At 43.1% G+C, this 19,835-nt stretch overlaps 1 protein-coding gene across 1 annotated transcript; it reads left to right on the top strand.

Annotated features, from left to right (window-relative positions):
- The first annotated feature begins 325 nt into the window (after positions 1 to 325).
- Positions 326 to 3,256, top strand: LOC145113455 (uncharacterized). The gene is made up of 5 exons (XM_079049546.1): positions 326 to 686; positions 1,354 to 1,613; positions 1,706 to 2,091; positions 2,659 to 2,977; positions 3,068 to 3,256. The coding sequence occupies exons 1-5, from the start codon at positions 326 to 328 to the stop codon at positions 3,254 to 3,256; spliced, it is 1,515 nt and encodes a 504-aa protein (XP_078905672.1).
- The last annotated feature ends 16,579 nt before the right edge of the window (positions 3,257 to 19,835 follow it).

Genomic DNA, 19,835 nt, shown 5'->3' with positions numbered 1-19,835 from the left:
AACTGATGTTGCTTTAGATACATTCGTAGTTAATCAAATTCTTGAAAAGATATTATTTGATTCTAGAGCAAATCATTCATTTATATCGCATGAATTTAGTACGAAACTTAGATGATCACCGCTTAGACTAAGTACCCCTATCTTAGTAGAAGTAGCTGGTGGTAGGAATATACATGTTAGCAATAGGTTAGAGGCTGTAAATATAGATTTAGATGGGAATGAATTCCATTGAGAGCTTTTACCTTTTGAGTTAAGTGAGTTCGATGTCATTCTCGGTAGGGATTGGTTAGGAGAGAACCTCACAAACATCTTGTGTGGACGGAAGATGGTACACATCAGTCCACCTGGAAGAAAGCCATTCGTCGTTTACGAAGATAAGAGTAGACTGAAGTCTAGAATCATCATGATCATGAAGGTCAGAAGATGCTTATGGAAGGGATGTTCGACATTCCTAGCATACATAATCGACGCGAAGAAGGAGAAAAGGGTAATGAATGATACACCCGTGGTGCAAGACTTTCTTGAGGTATTTCCAGATAAATTACCAGGATTTCCACCAAAGAGGCAAGTTGAAATCAGAATCGACTTGTTGCCATGCATGACGCTGATTGCGAAGGCACCGTATCGTTTAGTGCTGACGGAGATGAAGGAGTTAATGACACAACTCCAGGAGTTATTGGACAAAGGTTTTTTAATACCTAGTTCATCACCCTGGGGAGCTACAGTACTGTTCATAAAGCAGAAGGATGGTACTATGAGAATTTGTATTGACTATCGGGAGCTAAACAAAGCTCCAATCAAGAATAAGTATCATTTACCTAGGATAGATGACTTGTTCGATCAATTGCAGGGAGAAACCATTTTCTCCAAAATTGATCTCAGGTTAAGTTATCACCAGTTAAGGATTAGGGAGCAGTATATCGAGAAGACGACCTTTAGAACCCGATATGGACACTATGAATTCCTTGTTATGTTATTCGGACTAACAAATGCTCCAGCATCATTCATGGATCTGATGCATCGAGTTTGTAAACCTTTTCTCGATAAATTAGTAACAGTGTTCATAGAAGACATCTTGATTTACTCCAAGAACAATCCAGATCATGGCAAACATCTCTGAGAAGTACTGGAAGTTCTTAAGAGGGAGAAAATTTATGCAAAGTTCTCCAAGTGCGACTTTTGGATAGGCGAGATTCAGTTCTTGGGTTATGTACTTAACCAGGAGGCATTATGGTTGACCCAACAAACATAGAAGATGTAATGAATTGGGAGACACCAAAGAGTCCCACTAAAATCCATACTACTATCGAAGATTCATCCAAAATTTCTCTGTTATTGCGGCTCCATTGACAGCCCTGACCAAAAAGGGAGTTGTCTATACTTGGAGCGAGAAACAAGAAAGAGCTTTTGGTGAATTAAAGAAGAGATTGTGTGAGGCACCTATCCTCGTCCTACCAGAAGGAACTAAAGATTTCAAAGTTCTCAGTGATGCTTCTAATATTGGATTGGGATGTGTCCTTACCCAAAAGGAAAAAGTAGTAGCTTACGCCTCAAGACAACTAAATCTCCACGAGCAGAATTATCCGACTCATGATCTAGAGCTTGCAGCAATGGTTTTAACCTAAAGATATGGAGGCATCATCTTTACGGAAGAAAATGAAAACTCTATACGGATCATAAGAACCTCCAATATCTCTTTGCTCAGAAGGAGTTGAATATGAGCCAAAGGCTATGGATGGAACTACTAAAGGACTACGATTGCGAGATACTTTACCACTTGGGTAAAGAAAATATCGTAACCAATTCCATGAATAAAAAGGTGATTCCTGAAGGAAAGAGAGTTAGATCGTTGAATATTGAAGTAATCTTAACGATTATGGAGAAGATCAAAGAAGCTCGGACAAGGGCTCTGGCTGAGAGTGATCTGAAGGAGGAACGTCTAGGCAAGACGTTCATGTTTGAAGAGGAAAAACAAGGGTTGAAGACGTTTAAGAAGAGCATTTGGGTGCCAAAGATGGGTGGGATATGGGATCTTCTCATGGAAGAATCTCATAAGATTATGTATTCTATACACCCAGGCAACACCAAAATGTACTTAGACTTGAAGTCCTATTATTAGTGGCAGACAATGAAGGTCGACATAGCAACTTACGTAGCGGAATGTGTAACTTGTGCAGGAGTGAAGGCACACCATCATAAGTCATATGGGAGTCTGGAACTCTTCCCAACACCCATAGGGAAATGGGATGATGTTACCATGGACTTCATAACAAAGTTGCCAAAGACAAAGAGAGGTCACGGGATGATATAGGTTGTAGTAGACCGAATTACGAAGAGTGCACATTTCATAGCTGCACAAGAGAATTGGTGTATGCAGAAGTTGGCAGAGACCTATGTAAGGGAAATCGTAAGGATTCATGGAGTGCCCTTATCGATCGTGTCAGATTGGGACAATAGATTCACCTCCATATTTTGGAAAATTCTGTACGAGGAGTTAGACATGAAGTTGTGTTTGAGTACTGCCTATCATCCACAAACAAACGGACAGAGTGAGAGAACTATCCAAACCATGGAAGATATGTTCCAAGCATGCACCTTAGAGTTTCCGGGTAGTTGGGATGACTATCTCTCATTGGCTGAATTTTCCTACAACAATAGTTATCACTCAAGCATCAAGATGCCTCCCTACGAAGCACTATATGGAAGGAAGTGCCGAACGCCATCATGTTCACTAGAAGCGGGAGAGACACATTTTTCGGGTCCAGATATAGTACATCAAACCACCGAGAAGCTTAAAGTCATTAGGGAAATGATGTTAGTTGCCCAAAGTCATCAAAAGAGCTACACAGATAAGAAACGATGGTCGATAACATTTGATGTGGGTGATCAAGTGTTACTTAAAGTCTCACCATGGAAGGGACTTATTAGATTCAGAAAAAGTGGGAAGTTGGGTCCTCGTTTCATAGGACCATTCAAGGTACTTCAAAGGATAAGGAATCAAGCTTACAAGCTTGATTTTCCCGCCGAACTGGAAGGTATCCATAATACCTTTCACGTTTGTTAATAGAGGAAGTACTCAGGAGAAGAAGTGGATATGCTTCCAATTTCAGAGTTAAGGATTGATGAAGAGAGGCGGCTGGTTGAAGAGCCTGTACAAATCATCGACCGTAAGACAAAGAAGTTGCTTCGTAAGATGATTGACTTAGTGCTAGTGCGATGGAAACACCCAACATGGTCAAATCTCACTAGGAAATAGAAAGTAACATGAAGAGTCGCTATCCACATCTGTTTGCTGACGCATGATTCTGGGACGGAAGCATCCTAAGGTGGAGAGAATTCTAACGCCCGTGTTTCCATCTAGTCTTAGTAATCAAACATGTAACCCTTGTGGTCAAGTCATGTAGTCATTTTGTGAACGAATAAGACAGGATTATTCATATATTTTGTGCTTATTTGTTTTATATGATATTAAGATATATTATAAAATAAAATAAATAAGATTTAAAATACACATAAAAAATAAAAGATCACCTAGGGAAAATAGTCTCAACTTAGTTATGGTATTCATAATTAGGATCCTGTACATATCTAGAATGCCTCAATCCGACTTAGAACAAAGAAGTTATGAACCACGAAAGTCTCACGATAAAACCAACACGGCTACAGATAGGTTAAAAAGTGAATGTGGGTTAGATTTCTTTTTAGCTTAGGAAATCTAAAAGGAATTCATATATGTCATAAAAGCGAATTTGTGCATCTATGTATCGTCTAAATTTGACATCACTAGAGGAAGTTATGATTTTTCTAAAATTCGGGCATCAATGTGCGCATCGATATCGGATTTTAGATCGATAGATTGTTAGCCAAAACAATCTAAATGAGAGTTGAAGATCTCGTTGTTAGGATTCCAACGATATAAGAACCATCGAAAACGGACCCCGGATGTGAAAGTTATGCATTTTATATAGGCTTTAATAGTCTAAGCCTATGTAAATAAAATAAATTAACAATTAGCCAATAGAGTCTAAAGGAAAGTTGTAGATATTGTCGAGATCTTTCTATGTATATAATGAACATAAAAAATGGAGCTCATATGAAGGAGTTATGCAATTTTGAAAATCTGGAAAACGTCACATGCGCACACGCGTTGCAGGTAGCTTACGCACGAAGTCAGCCAAGTAGGCCCACCTGGATCATGCCACGTGTCGGCAGCCCAGCGGGTCGACATCACCCTTATACGCGGCGTGCCTCCTATTGTACGACATGCAAGACTCCAATCTCACCTATAAATATCAGCTCATTCTCTTACTCCTCCCCACACCCTCCAGTCGATATCTATCTGAAAATTTCGATAGTTAGCCCATTTTTCGTCATTCTTGCCTGCGGCAAAGCTCTGCGATACCTTCGAGTGCTTAGCTTGCCATAATATTTGTGTAGGAAGGACCTAATTTTGTATTCTACCCGTTTAGATCCCGATTCTTTTCTATTGTACTCTGTAAGTGAGCTACACTTACTCTGCCCATGTGTAATTTATAATTATTCTTGTAAGTCGTTACTAGGATCTTATAATTAAGATTTATCAACGATTCCAAGTTGTTATCTACTATGGGAGAGGTGTTTAGAATGGTCAGATCGGCTTGGTCGTTGGATTTCAAAAAGATTATATGTTGAAATGATCCGACCTCCTAACTGTCCTGCCTGGCTAATCCTTACTTGTTTGATCTTGTTGTAGATTTTGGAATTATTGAGGAATCTAAACTCTTAAGATAATAGTTCCACGTAGTATGAAACTAGACTAAGGCGTAGCGTTATGTACATCTAGGTCTTTCGAGAAAGGTGTAAGGCGAAGCGCTGCCCGATTCACCAATCACCAGACACTTTCTCAAGTGAGTGTGTAGTTATTATCAAGAACATAATCTTAACTTAAAAATATCCATATAATAATTTTTGCTTGTATTATCGGTGTTATGTGCTATTTGTAAATATAAGATAGTAACATATGGATTAGGAATTGTTGTAGAAATCAGCTGCATCTAGATATAAATATTGCCTTAGATTAGGAACAAGACTTATACAAGATTGCTTAGTGTCGAATAGGCTTGACATCGATTAGGTCTCATAGTTGGGTTAGAGTGTGGGACCATATCGGAGTAATCCTCCTCGTCTTCGGATAACCAGAAATGGTGAGTCCCGATCAGACAACCGGACGGTATGTCTGGGTCATCGACCATAGTAGATGACCAACACTTGGCTGTTCTAGGCGGTCTTGTGAATTATGTTGGTAGCATGGATTTATAACCCATGGACATAGATGAAATGGATAGTCATATTCATCAAAATCTCTGAACATTGGTTGCCTTATATGACTTACACTAGCCAAGGACTCCCTTAGAAGGAGTAGTTAAACAGTTGATTAGACAGTTCATCAAGTAAGGTAATTCTTCTGGATGATTGTCAAATTAGGATTTGTGAGGATCGGTTGGGATTGGGTAGATGGTCTTAGGACAGGTTATATATTTACACCTGATATATGTCATACAGGAATGATATTTTATCATTAAAATGTTATAGGCTTGAAAACCCTACGTATCCCACCAGGTTTCCCAAACCTGACCCACTCATTTTATTGCATCACAAGTAGTGGAACCAAAGTTGAAATTTCCTGGTTAGGATGTTGAGTAGAATAAAGGATAGACTTGCATTAGTTATTTCAGGACCTTTTTATTTATGTTTTAACGCATGTTCGGATATAAACGAATGACATCCCAATGGTTTTAAAAAAATAACTTTCGTTATTTCAAAAATGTATGTTTAACTGGGAACTTCCACATTTCAATACTTAAAATTGTAAAGAAAATTTTTAAATTGGTTCTGAAAAATGGGGGATGTCTCATTTGGAACAAATCATTTGTATAGTAATGAGAACTTTTCGATAGATTTTTCGGATGTTACAGTAATTATTCAAAAGTTGAACAAAGCAAGGCTTCAAGAACCTTCCACATGTGGATGGTTTTTGGAGGAGCCCATTAGGGTTTCTGCAAGCCTCCTAATGATAAGGATAACTGGCTTAAATCTTGAATTTTGAAATATTGTTATTTTAATCAATATTAGGGTTTCCAAGATTTCCTATCAACTATAAATATGTGACATCTTCATTTTCATGTCCAATTTAAAACATTTTATTTGTGCTTTATATATTTCATAGTATAAAAATTAATGCAAAATTTGTTACCAAAACATGATAATAGTATTATCAAAACATTTCCAAAGAAATGTATTTCATTTATATTTATAAACCATGGGATGTCATTGTTAATACTGATACATAAGCATAAACAAGTCTTAATAGGCCTTACACCATCTTATTATACTAATGGCCTACAAACTCCTCAAATTACTCATCATCCATGTGTCTTCGTACCGCTACCTGTGATACAAAGAAACTGAGTGAGTTAGGCTTGGGGGCCTGGTGAGCACATAGGGTTTTTAACCCACAATAATTAAGTTCTTTAATTATATATTTTACATCAAATAATTTACCCGGTTATCCATCCTGTTATTCTCACATACTGATCCTAAAATACTTATCTCAAGGGACCTACCCTAAGGATCATCATCATCAACATGTAGACAATATTACTTGGGGGATTCCTTCAACATTATATGTCGATTACGCAACCATGGGGGATAGAGTACATCAAATGAACAAATAGTTCATTAACACATACAGGTTGCGAGCCTGCTTGCATTTCCACAGGACTGTCTAGAATAATCTGTGGCACTCATCTATACTCTGCAAGATGATTGGTTCATCAATAGTTAGTCCTCTCATCATTTTCATCACTGGTCACTTCCAAATATATTTAAATAATTATATAAGAAAATAGATATATGATTAAATCAAGTAAAATCATATAATTTATCTAACAGATATGTTAAGTAATTCTGATAATAGGCACACATAGCATTTAATCATCTAGATACTTTATATATGTGTGTAAATTGAAAGTAACCATGAACTCACTTGTTAAAGCGATGACTGGAAAGTTGGGCAGCACTTCGCTTCAGCACTTAGCCTTTCCTTTGACATGACCTAGGTTCAATTATCACTAAGTCTTAGTTTATTATTTCTTATGACTAATTAATAATCTAAATTCCTCAATAATCCCAATGTATATTGAGAGTTCTATTAAATAAGGATCAGCCAGGCATGAAAGTTGGGAGGTAGGATCATTTCGGCGTATAACATTTCGGAAATATGACAACCAAGCCAACATGACCATTGTAAGCACCTCTCCCGTAAGTAGAACAATCAATAGAACGACATGGAATTACTGATAAATCTTACTTATAGATTCATAACAACGAATATGACTACAAATATAAATTACACTAAAATAAGGATGAGTGTAATTTAACTTACAAATATTTCCAAGACAAAAGTCTGAAAATTGCACTGGCAGAGCTTCTACTTGATAGCTAGTACTTGCCAAGCACCCAGGGGGCGCAAGGCTTCGTTGGAGTACCAAAAACTAAGGGAAAATGGGCAAAAAGGCTAAAAAAACTCGAGAAAGAAGGATTGTAGGGGTGTGAGGGTTGAAGCATATACGGAGGAAGGTATTTATAGGCGAAAAAACATGTGCGCCATGCCCAGACCAGGTGGGATTCGTGCCCTGGCCTGGTCGGCTCTCTCAGATGCTGACATGTATTCGAAGTTGCATGGTGCGACGTGGCCCTTTGAGAAACATGCGCATCGTGCGCTTTTTGCATGAGATGCATCTCGTGAAACTTCAAAAACTCGTCGTCCCTTCATACGAACTCCGTTTTTGACGTTCTTTATATCCACTCGTGGCTATCGACGAGATCTAAAACCTTCATTTAAATTTCGTCGGCTAACTTTGAATTTATTTTTAAAGTTGTATTTTTAACAGGCTCAGATTGTTAAAGTTCGTTAAAAAATCATAACTCTCTCTTCCGACGTCTGTTCTCGATTGTCTTTATACAATGGGTTCCTATTAATGAGATCTTCAACTTTCGTTTAAATTGTCTTGGATAACAATCAACCGTTCAAATTCTGAATGCGTAGTGTTGCGCTGAAACTTCAAAAATCATAACTTTCTCATACCAAGTCAGATTTGGAAGTTCTTTATATCCACGCTCTTGGTTTTATGGTTACTTTGAATTTATTTAAGATTGCTTTTGCTAATAAGCAACCTATCAAAATTTGACTTTTTACGACATGCGTTATTGTAATACCCAAAAATTTCGAACAAATTTAAACTTTCAAAACATGTCAAGTTCATCGAAACATTACAACTTTGTTTTCAAAATACATTTTTATCAGAGTATTCCCAGAAACATAAACATAATAGGAGGATCTGTACGATCATGCCTTCGCCTTGCCGCGATCCCCTGATGTACCAGAAACAATAAACTGAAACTGTAAGCCCGAGAGCTTAGTGAGTTACCCCCAAAATACCGATACACATACAGTCCACATAACCATGTCACACCATGACATATCATAACAAACTGAACAGAACAGCATGCAATGGGTCCACAGCTTTACAAGCTGGATTACCCCTGGGCCCTCAGTACGAGTCTGGAATGCCTATCGGGCCCTCAGCTCGTATCTGGAATACCATCGAGCCCTCAGTACGAGTTTGGAATGCCTACCGGGCCCTCAGCTCGTATCTGGAATGCTCCCGAGTCCTCAGTATGAATCTGGAATGCCTACCGGGCCCTCAGCTCATATCTGGAATGCCATCGAGCCCTCAGTACGAGTCTGGAATGCCTACCGGGCCCTCAGCTCGTATCTGGAATGCTCCTGAGTCCTCAGTATGAGTCTGGAATGCCTACCGGGCCCTCAGCTCATATCTGGAATACTCTAGGGTTTGTTGGCTACCGCACGGAGCAATACATCCTCAACCCATCCCACATAACATATCAACATGTAACCGATAATGCACATACAGGAAATCAATCAGTATCACAGGTAGTCCTACAGACCCACCCTCTAGCATATCAAACTAGCATGCATAACCAACTCATACTCAACATAATACAACTACTAGGATATCATATCCAATGGGCCGGCCTTGGTGCCTTAGACCCCTTAGTATAGTGAGGATAACTCACCTCGCAAATGTCGACTCGGAAGATAAAACCCAACTCTCGAATCACTTGGCACATGCTCCACCACCTAACACCAAAGCACAATATACTCATAAGTCCTTAACCTTATAAGGTACTCCATAACCCACTAGTCAACCCCTGGTCAAAGTCAAAGTCCTCAGTCAAGGTCAACAGTCCATGTTGACCCCAACTCGCCGAGTACCCTCGGCTACTCGCCGAGTTCCTTGAAGCACAATCCAACTCGCCGAGTCATCGGGGTGACTCGTCGAGTTGCTTCGATTCTCGTTCAAACTTTAAGGCCACCCGTCGAGTTCCCTCCTTGCAACTCGATGCATGCACACACATACATATCCTAGGGAAAACTCATCCGACTCGCCGAGTTGTTCTTCAACTCGCCGAGTCTTATGGTAATCTTCATCGGACTCGCCGAGTTGTTCATCCAACTCGTCGAGTTTACGGCCATCTTCATGTGACTCGCCGAGTCAACCTTGCGACTCGCCGAGTCCATTCAGTCCCTTTTCCATACAAACTTGTTTTGAGCCATGCAACGGCTCCAAATCACAGATCCAAGCTTCTAGGGCATGCTTATCACGTAAAGTTGCAAACTTTACGTGCATGCATTGCTATAAAGGCTCTAAATGCCTATTTTAAGTTCTTAATGAAACTTCATGCTCAAGAGGGACCTTAATCCTAACCAAAACTGAAACTTTATGCTTATAGAATCCAAGGAGGGTCCAGATCTGAAGTTACAACCTCAGATCTAGCCCATAGCTCATCTTTCCAACTTAATATCTCACCAAAAACCCTAAAACTCAACCAATAGAAGAGATTCACAAGGAAAAAGGCGATTTGGTTACCTCCAGAAGATGATAACTGAGATAAGAGTTGATTCCCACACTCTACTTGCTCCAATCTCCTTCTCCTCTAAGCCTTCTCCCTCCAAGGATCCTCTCTTCAAGCTTTAAACACACAATGGGCACACACACACGTATTAGGGTTTTAAGGGGCTCTTAAAGACTGCAAAGAGGCCATAGGAGGCTTATCATTCCTTAAATAGGGTGCAAAACCCCGAGATTTAGGGTTTCATCTGCCAACTCCTACTCGTCGAGTCCCTTAGTGGACTCGTCGAGTAGGTCACTAAACACGCGTTCCAAACCCGCTGCTACTCGACGAGTAGGGCAACCAACTCGTCGAGTAGGGCAACCAACTCGTCGAGTAGGGCATTAAACCAATTAACCTTTTATTTAAATCCATACATGGAATCGGGGCGTTACAATTCTCCCCCACTTGAACTAGACTTCGTCCTTGAAGTCCGCTGCAGTGAACAACTCCGGGTAATGCTCCCGCATTTCGGCCTCCGTCTCCCACGTCCACTCGGACCCCCTTCGATGCTCCCACTGTACTTTCACCAAAGGTATCTCCTTATTCCTCAGAATCTTCATCTTCTTCTCCAAAACGGCCACAGGTCTCTCCACATAGTTCAGGCGCTCATCGACCTGAATATCATTCAGCGATACTACTGCCTCCTGGTCCATAATGCACTTTCGTAGCTGTGAAACATGGAAAGTGTTGTGTATCCGACTAAGCTCCTCCGGCAGCTCTAGCCTGTAAGCTACCTTGTCAACCCTGGCAATGATCATGAACGGCCCAATATATCGGGGACCCAATTTTCCCCTCTTCATGAAGCGAATCACACCTTTCCAGGGCGAGACCTTCAGGAGTACCATGTCACCCACCTGAAATTCCAACTCAGATCGGCGTCTGTCAGCATAACTCTTCTGCCGACTCTGAGCGGTCTGCAAACGCTGTCTAACCTGCTGGATCTTTTCGGTAGTCTGCAAGACTACCTCCGTACTACCCATCACTCTGTGTCCAACTTCACCCCAACAGACCGGGGTGCAACATCTCCGCCCGTACAACAGCTCGAATGGCGGGGCGCCAAGACTAGAATGGTAGCTGTTGTTGTAGGCGAACTCCACAAGCGGTAGGTGAGAATCCAAACTCCCACCGAAATCAATGACACATGCCCTCAACATGTCCTCGAGGGTATGAATAGTCCATTCGCTCTGGCCGTCTGTCTGCGGGTGGAATGCTGTGCTGAAGTGCAACCGCGTGCCCAGCTCCTCGTGAAACTTTTGCCAGAAGCGGGAGGTAAACCTGACATCCCGATCGGAGACAATGGAAACAGGAACCCCATGGCGAGACACGATCTCGCGAACGTATAATTCGGCCAATTTCTCGGCCGATGAGCTCTCCCGTATAGCCAAGAAGTGGGCACTCTTGGTCAATCGATCCACGATGACCCATATAGCATCAAACCCCTTCACCATCCTCGGCAACTTGGTAATAAAATCCATCGTGATCTGTTCCCATTTCCACATGGGAATCTCTAGGGGCTGCAGCTTTCCATGCGGCCTCTGATGCTCGGCCTTGACCGTCCTACAGGTCAAGCACCTCTCGACGTACCAAGCGATCTCTCGCTTCATACACGGCCACCAATAGCTCAAACTCAAATCCCGGTACATCTTGGTGGCCCCCGGGTGAATAGAGAAATGAGACTTATGAGCCTCCTCCATAACCGTCTGTCTAACCCCACCAGACATCGGAACACACACCCGACCACATCGGGTCAATAGTCCCCGACTATCCTGTACGAACGGGGTATTCTCACCCTTGATCCTCTCCAGCTTCCAATTCTCCGGTCGCATGCCCTCTACCTGGGCATCTCTGATCAAACTCACAAGCGGAGAAATCCACCGCTATCCTCATACATACCGCGGGGGTGGAAGACCCAGCCGACTTGCGGCTCAAAGCTTCCACAACCACATTCGCTTTACCAGGGTGGTAAAGGATCTCGCAATCGTAGTCCTTGACTACATCCATCCACCTGCGCTGCCTCATGTTCAGGTTCGGCTGATCCATGATATGTCTCAAGCTCTTGTGATCCGTGTAAATGGTACAGCGGACCCCATAGAGGTAATGTCTCCATATCTTGAGGGCGAACACCACCGCCCCCAGCTCCAAGTCATGCGTAGGGTATCTCGTCTCATGCGGCTTCAGCTGCCGCGATGCGTAGGCGATCACTCGTCCTCTCTGCATGAGGACCACTCCTAAACGTGTGATGGATGCATCACAGAACACCACAAAATCTTCAACTCCTTCCGGGAGTGTCAATACTAGTGCCTCACACAAACGCTGACGGAGGGTCTCAAACGCCCTCTGCTGCTCGGGTCCCCACCGGAAATCCACCCCCTTCCTTGTCAGACGAGTGAGGGGTACTGCAATCTTGGAGAAATCCCGTATGAACCTCCGGTAGTACCCTGCCAAACCCAGAAAACTCCTAATATCTGAGGGAGATTTTGGAATCTCCCACTGCATAACCGCCTCGATTTTGGTCGGATCGACCAAAATCCCCTCCTGGTTAACGAGATGTCTGAGGAATTGGACCTCTCGTAACCAAAACTCACACTTTGAGAACTTGGCGTACATCCGTTCTCGTCTCAAAACTCCCAACAGCTCTCGCAGATGCTCCTCATGCTGCTCTCGGGTCTTGGAATACACTAAGATATCATCTATAAACACTATGACTGAGTGATCAAGCATCGGCCTGCAGACCCGATTCATCAGGTCCATGAATACTGCTGGCGCGTTGGTGAGCCCAAACGGCATCACCACGAACTCGTAATGTCCATAACGAGTTCGGAACGCGGTCTTCTCCACGTCCTCCTCTCTGACCTTGACCTGATGATACCCAGACCTCAAGTCGATCTTGGAAAACCAAGATGCGCCCTGCAACTGATTGAAGAGATCATCTATCCTCGGGAGTGGGCAACGGTTCTTCACCGTTAACTTATTCAATTCCCGGTAATCAATACACATCCGGTGCGAACCTTCCTTCTTTCGGACAAAAAGTATCGGTGCTCCCCATGGAGAACTGCTAGGTCGAATGAACTGCTTGCCCAGCAGTTCCTGTAGCTGCGATGACAGCTCCTGCATCTCTGGTGGTGCCAATCGGTACGGCGCCTTAGCGATAGGGGCCGCACTTGGTACCAGGTCGATCCTGAACTCGACCTGCCTCTCCGGAGGTATCCCTGGCAACTCCTCCGGAAACACATCTGCGAACTCCCTGACCACCGGTACATCGGAAACCGAAATCTGATCCCTGACTCGCGTATCTACCACATACGCTAGATAACCCGCACACCCGTGCTGAATGTACTGCCGAGCTCTAGCAGCTGAACAAAACCCTGATCCCACTTTGGTGCCCTCGCCATATACAATCAGTTCTCCCCCTCTTGGGGTTCGAACTACCACTCGCTGGCCCTCGCAATCAATCATAGCACCAAACCGACTGAGCCAATCCATGCCCACAATCACGCACACCTCCCCCATGGGGATCGGAATCAAATCTATCAGAAAGGACACCCCGAAAATCTCCAAGTCACACTCTTTATAAACTGAAGAAGCAGAAACCCCGTGCCCGTTGGCAATAGACACTCGCAACGGACACTCTAGCTCACCCACAGGCGCACTGAACTCCCTGCTAAACGACTGAGATACGAAGGACCGACTCGCCCCCGAGTCAAATAAGACCAAAGCAGGCAAGGAGTTTACTAAAAACGTACCTAATCACAGGTACAACAGATAAGCATGCAACATATATAGGAAACGAGATAAAAGATAGAAACATACCAGCCACCACATCTGGTGCTGCCCTGGCCTCCTCTGCTGTAAGCTGAAATGCGCGTCCCTGAGCCTTCGGAGGCTCTGCTCTGCCCTGCCTCCCATCGGTAATCCTCAACATAGCCGGAGCAGGAGCCTGTGTCGGCTTGGCGGCAAGTAGTGGAAAGTTGGCCCTCATGTGACCAACCTGATCGCAGTGATAGCACAACCTCATACCCTGAATTGGTGCGGCCTGGCGACAGTCCTTCGCGTAATGCCCCTCCTTGCCACACTTGTGGCATCCACTACCAACTCGACACACACCAAAATGACCCTTGCCACACTTCGCACAAGTGCGGCTCTGCTGGCCCCCGGTCCTAGTATCAGCGGTCTTAGACCGCTTCGGTGCCGGCTGAGAATGTGCCGGGGCCTGCCGCTGTTCTCGCAACTGCTGCTCAATCCCCAACTCACGCCGTCTGGCGGCCTCCTGCAACTCTAGAAGAGTATCACATCGCTGGGTAGACACAAACTGACGGATATCCGTCTTGAGCATGCTCAGATAATGGGTCATCTGAGCCTGCTCTGAAGCAAACTCCGGGCAAAACATCGCCCTCTCAGTGAACATCCGGGTGATCTCCATCACCGACTCCCTATCCTGTCTCAAACTGAGAAACTCCTGTGCCAATCGCTCCTGCTCAACCCGTGGAATGTAACGGGTGCAGAACATATCCCTGAACTGCTCCCAAGTAACAGCAGCTCTCCGATCATCAGTGTACGACCCAGTCGCAAGTCTCCACCGGTCCTTGGCCCCATACCTAAGCAGGTTAAGAGCACACCTGACCTTCTGGTCAGCAGGACACGAGCAGGTGAAGAAACACCCCTCCACGTCTGAAATCCATCTCATAGCCTTGATGGGATCCTGCGTCCCATCAAAAGTAGGGGGCTTCGTGTTATCGAAGTCCCTGTACTGAAAACCTCTACCAACTCCTCCTCCTGCCGCTGATACAGCTGATGCAGCTGCTGCGGCGGCTGTCTCTTCAAGGGCTGCATAGCGCTCATCAAAATACTCCACCATGGCGGTCTTAATCGACCCGAACATCTCCGGTAACTGAGCCCGGAACGAAGCAGCAACCTCATCATGCAGGATCTCTCGAATCCTGGCATCCAACTCCTCTGTACCCATCTACACCACCGGCTCGGGTGCTGTCGGCCCCTCCTGGCCCCTGTCTCCTGATCCTGATCCCGAACCGGATCCAGCCACAAAACGCCTCGTCATCACCATTCTGAAACATACCACAAGATATCAGATAATCCATATAAATAACTGGGAGCCAACTCCCTGCTAACCCTAGGGATTGTGACTTACTTGACACTCGTATAGGTCCTGTGCTTTTAGTAGTACAGGCCCATACTACCTTCCACACCTACCCATATTTGTCTCAGGCATCATCACAATGCCCTAGCTGAATACACAACATGGCGAGCGCTCAACCCTCACCCTAGAGGAAAGATAAACATCTCATAACTAGCCTCCTGGCCTCACTCCACCCTCCTATCCCTGAAACTTCCACCAACCCTGCAGCACTAGTGTATGCTAGCCATACATAACGCTGGACCCTATAGACTTTCGAATATCCAATCCTACCCTAAGCTCCCAATCAAACAAGAACAGAACATAAGTCCAAATCAAACATTCTCAGGCTATAAGATCTTAATTATGTACAACTGTGATGCGTACACTAAGCAACTACAGTAATGATGTCAATCTCATATAAAGGAAACCCTAGGCTAGCAGGCATCATGTAATCAGACAATTCTATCATGCAATTCCTGAAGATCCCTAGCCTAGCACTAACATGTTGTTCTAACATATCACATAATCAAAGAACTTGTATGGTATTTTTGGGGTCTACTTACTGGCTCCGGCTGATCGTACGCCCTGCATCCTCCTTTATTTAATTTGAAAACCTTTTAGAAAAAATCATTTTGAAAATCCTTTCCTTGATTTGAGACTGGAGTTACACGAGTGTTCCTCCAATTCACTCAAATCAAGGCTCTGATACCAACTTGTAATACCCAAAAATTTCGAACAAATTTAAACTTTCAAAACATGTCAAGTTCATCGAAACATTACAACTTTGTTTTCAAAATACATTTTTATCAGAGTATTCCCAGAAACATAAACATAATAGGAGGAGCTGTATGATCATGCCTTCGCCTTGCCGCGATCCCCTGATGTACCTGAAACAATAAACTGAAACTGTAAGCCCGAGAGCTTAGTGAGTTACCCCCAAAATACCGATACACATACAGTCTACATAACCATGACATATCATAACAAAATGAACAGAACAGCATGCAATGGGTCCACAGCTTTACAAGCTGGATTACCCCTGGGCCCTCAGTACGAGTCTGGAATGCCTATCGGGCCCTCAGCTCGTATCTGGAATACCATCGATCCCTCAGTACGAGTCTGGAATGCCTACCGGGCCCTCAGCTCATATCTGGAATGCTCCCGAGTCCTCAGTATGAATCTAGAATGCCTACCGGGCCCTCAGCTCATATCTGGAATGCCATCGAGCCCTCAGTACGAGTCTGGAATGCCTACCGGGCCCTCAGCTCGTATCTGGAATGCTCCCGAGTCCTCAGTATGAGTCTGGAATGCCTACCGGGCCCTCAACTCATATCTGGAATACTCTAGGGTTTGTTGGCTATCGCACGGAGCAGTACATCCTCAACCCATCCCACATAACATATCAACATGTAACAGATAATGCACATACAGGAAATCAATCAGTATCACAGGTAGTCCTACAGACCCACCCTCTAGCATATCAAACTAGCATGCATAACCAACTCATACTCAACATAATACAACTACTAGGATATCATATCCAATGGGCCGGCCTTGGTGCCTTAGACCCCTTAGTATAGTGAGGATAACTCACCTCGCAAATGTCGACTCGGAAGATAAAACCCAACTCTCGAATCACTTGGCACATGCTCCACCACCTAACACCAAAGCACAATATACTCATAAGTCCTTAACCTTATAAGGTACTCCATAACCCACTAGTCAACCCCTGGTCAAAGTCAAAGTCCTCATTCAAGGTCAACAGTCGATGTTGACCCCAACTCGCCGAGTACCCTCAGCTACTCGCCGAGTTCCTTGAAGCACAATCCAACTCGCCGAGTCATCGGGGTGACTCGTCGAGTTGCTTCGATTCTCGTTCAAACTTTAAGGCCACCTATCGAGTTCCCTCCTTGCAACTTGACGGATGCACACGCATACATATCCTAGGGAAAACTCATCCGACTCGCAGAGTTTTTCTTCAACTCGCCGAGTCTTACGGTAATCTTCATCGGACTCGCCGAGTTGTTCATCCAACTCGTCGAGTCCACGACCATCTTCATGTGACTCGCCGAGTCAACCTTGCGACTCGCCGAGTCCATTCAGTCCCTTTTCCATACAGACTTGTTTTGAGCCATGCAGCGGCTCCAAATCACAGATCCAAGCTTCTAGGGCATGCTTATCAACTTTACGTGCATGCATGGCTATAAAGGCTCTAAATGCCTATTTTAAGTTCTTAATGAAACTTCATGCTCAAGAGGGACCTTAATCCTGACCAAAACTGAAACTTTATGCTTATAGAATCCAAGGAGGGTCCAGATCTGAAGTTACAACCTCAGATCTAGTCCATAGCTCATCTTTCCAACTTAATATCTCACCAAAAACCCTAAAACTCAACCAATAGAAGAGATTCACAAGGAAAAAGGCGATTTGGTTACCTCCAGAAGATGATAACTAAGATAAGAGTTGATTCCCACACTCTACTTGCTCCAATCTCCTTCTCCTCTAAGCCTTCTCCCTCCAAGGATCCTCTCTTCAAGCTTCAAACACATAATGGGCACACACACACGTATTAGGGTTTTAAGGGGCTCTTAAAGACTGCAAAGAGGCCATAGGAGGCTTATCATTCCTTAAATAGGGTGCAAAACCCCGAGATTTGGGTTTCATCTGCCAGCTCCTACTCGTCGAGTCCCTTAGTGGACTCGTCGAGTAGGTCACTAAACACGCGTTCCAAACCCTCTGCTACTCGACGAGTAGGGCAACCAACTCGTCGAGTAGGGCATTAAACCAATTAACCTTTTATTTAAATCCATACCTAGAATCGGGGCGTTACAGTTATCGTATCGGGTCGAACGTTAAACTTCAATGGGTCACAACTTCTTCGTTCTAAGCCCGATTTTAGTGTTCCGTATATCTCCGGAATCCGCATCATGACTACTTCACCTTTCATCAAGGATATTCGGCCTAATTTTAGTCGCTTATTTTATTCTTATTTTATTATATCATTTTAGGCATGCATATTACAGATAACAACACATAGAAAACGTAATACTTAATTCTATTTATTTACTTCATATCAATATTACAATTGTTGACCATTACAATTACATCATCTGATTAATGCCTAGAGAGAAATGCGGGTGTTACAAAACAGGACCCTTAGGGTGCCTCATTTTCGTCCATACCTTCTACCAACAAAATACTTTAAATCTCCTCCCCTATCCTCTCTCCTCAAGTCTTATTGTTACTAGCATTTGGGTAAAAACCATTAGAGACATTAGATTCCTGGTTCTTGCTTGTTGGGTTTTTATTCAAGAATCCGGTTTCACAAACGGTAAAAATGACAATGGAAGCTTTTAAAAGGTTGAATAAAACTAAATCTATTTTACCCAACAAGGATCATTTTGCAAGAGTTAGAAAGATTAAAACAACCATAGAAGAGAAAGCATAACAACCTTTGAAGACTATGATCCTCATGGGAGGTTGGAAGTTGATGAAGTGTAGCATGAAACTAAAAAACAAGAGTTCTCTACAAGTATCCACCAAGCAAGAGTAGAACCATCAAAACATGCTAGTATTCACTGGTTATTTGTTGTTCATAAGCCTTTGAAATATATACCAAATATATGTTCAAAGGTGAAGCAACAAAGGGAGATTCTTAAAAAATCAAATGCAAGAGAATGGAGGAGAAGGGAGCTTATGAAGCTTGGAATTTTGGCAGCCCATAGAGAGCCAAGAGCTCTCGGATTTGGCACTCCAAAGAAGAAGAGGAAGAATGCTATCTTCAAGTATCCATAACCTTCCATGCCCTCCCTTATATAGTGGCCAAAAAGCAAAGGGAGACCATAAAGCAAAAAGGTGTATGGGACATGTTTCTTACAAGCATGGGACATATATTAAACAAAGAAAAAAGTCCACCCATGCTTCTTGATTTTCGGCCACAATGGTCAATGGGACAAGGCATGGTGTGTTTCTTTCTTTATTCATGATTAGATGTTGTATATATTTATATATCAACATTATATAAAAGTCTATCATTTATATAAAGTGATTCTAACATATATATAACATATAACTGTTGGATTAGTGTCTAAGCCCGTAACTTGATTTATTTGGTAAGTACTTGACTCGGTTGTGCATGGTCCTTTTGGGTTGCCTTCACCAAAGCAACATGATAGGATGATTTGTGAATAAAGAGGTTATCATGATTTATTTATATGTTATATGAATAATATATTAAATGATAAATCATATAATTAAATTAATATTAGACAAGAATTAATTAATAAATTAATTCTGTGGCTGGAAGATATTAATTTAATATCAGGGACTTAAACTGTCAAATGTGTGATAGTTAAGTATTGAGCTGAGGAGGCTATGAGACTAGGCATGGACAAAATTAGTAGGTGTCCATCTCTAATTTCGTCCCTAAGGCCCTATTCCAGAAGTTTCCTTGGATAGCTTAAGGCCTAAGCAGTCCATTAGGGTTTTTGACTGAAACCCTAGCAGCTCCAGTATAAATAGGACCCCTAGGCTACACAAATCGGCTACCCTAACCCTAAGAGTGATAGAGCCGATTTGAAGAATCCTCCAACCTCTCTCCAAGATCATTCTTTTGATATTGGTGTTTGTAAGCCATTAGAGGAGTGACACTTGTGACTCTAAGCTTCAAAGACAAGAAGATTCA

This window comes from Lactuca virosa, chromosome 5, assembly GCF_052849685.1.
Source record: "Lactuca virosa cultivar CGN04683 chromosome 5, Lactuca_virosa_CGN04683_v6, whole genome shotgun sequence".
In the NCBI taxonomy this organism is placed as follows: domain Eukaryota; kingdom Viridiplantae; phylum Streptophyta; class Magnoliopsida; order Asterales; family Asteraceae; genus Lactuca; species Lactuca virosa.
The sequence above is the reverse complement of the archived record's forward strand: the minus strand, read 5'-3'. Positions and strand labels throughout refer to the sequence as shown.

Coding starts and splice junctions, on each gene's coding strand:
- LOC145113455 (XM_079049546.1), top strand. CDS start 326: ATGGTACACATCAGTCCACCTGGAAGAAAGCCATTCGTCGTTTACGAA. Junction 1,614..1,705: donor ATCTAGAGCTTGCAGCAATG/GTTTTAACCTAA, acceptor CTCTTTGCTCAG/AAGGAGTTGAATATGAGCCA. Junction 2,978..3,067: donor GTTTCATAGGACCATTCAAG/GTACTTCAAAGG, acceptor GTTTGTTAATAG/AGGAAGTACTCAGGAGAAGA.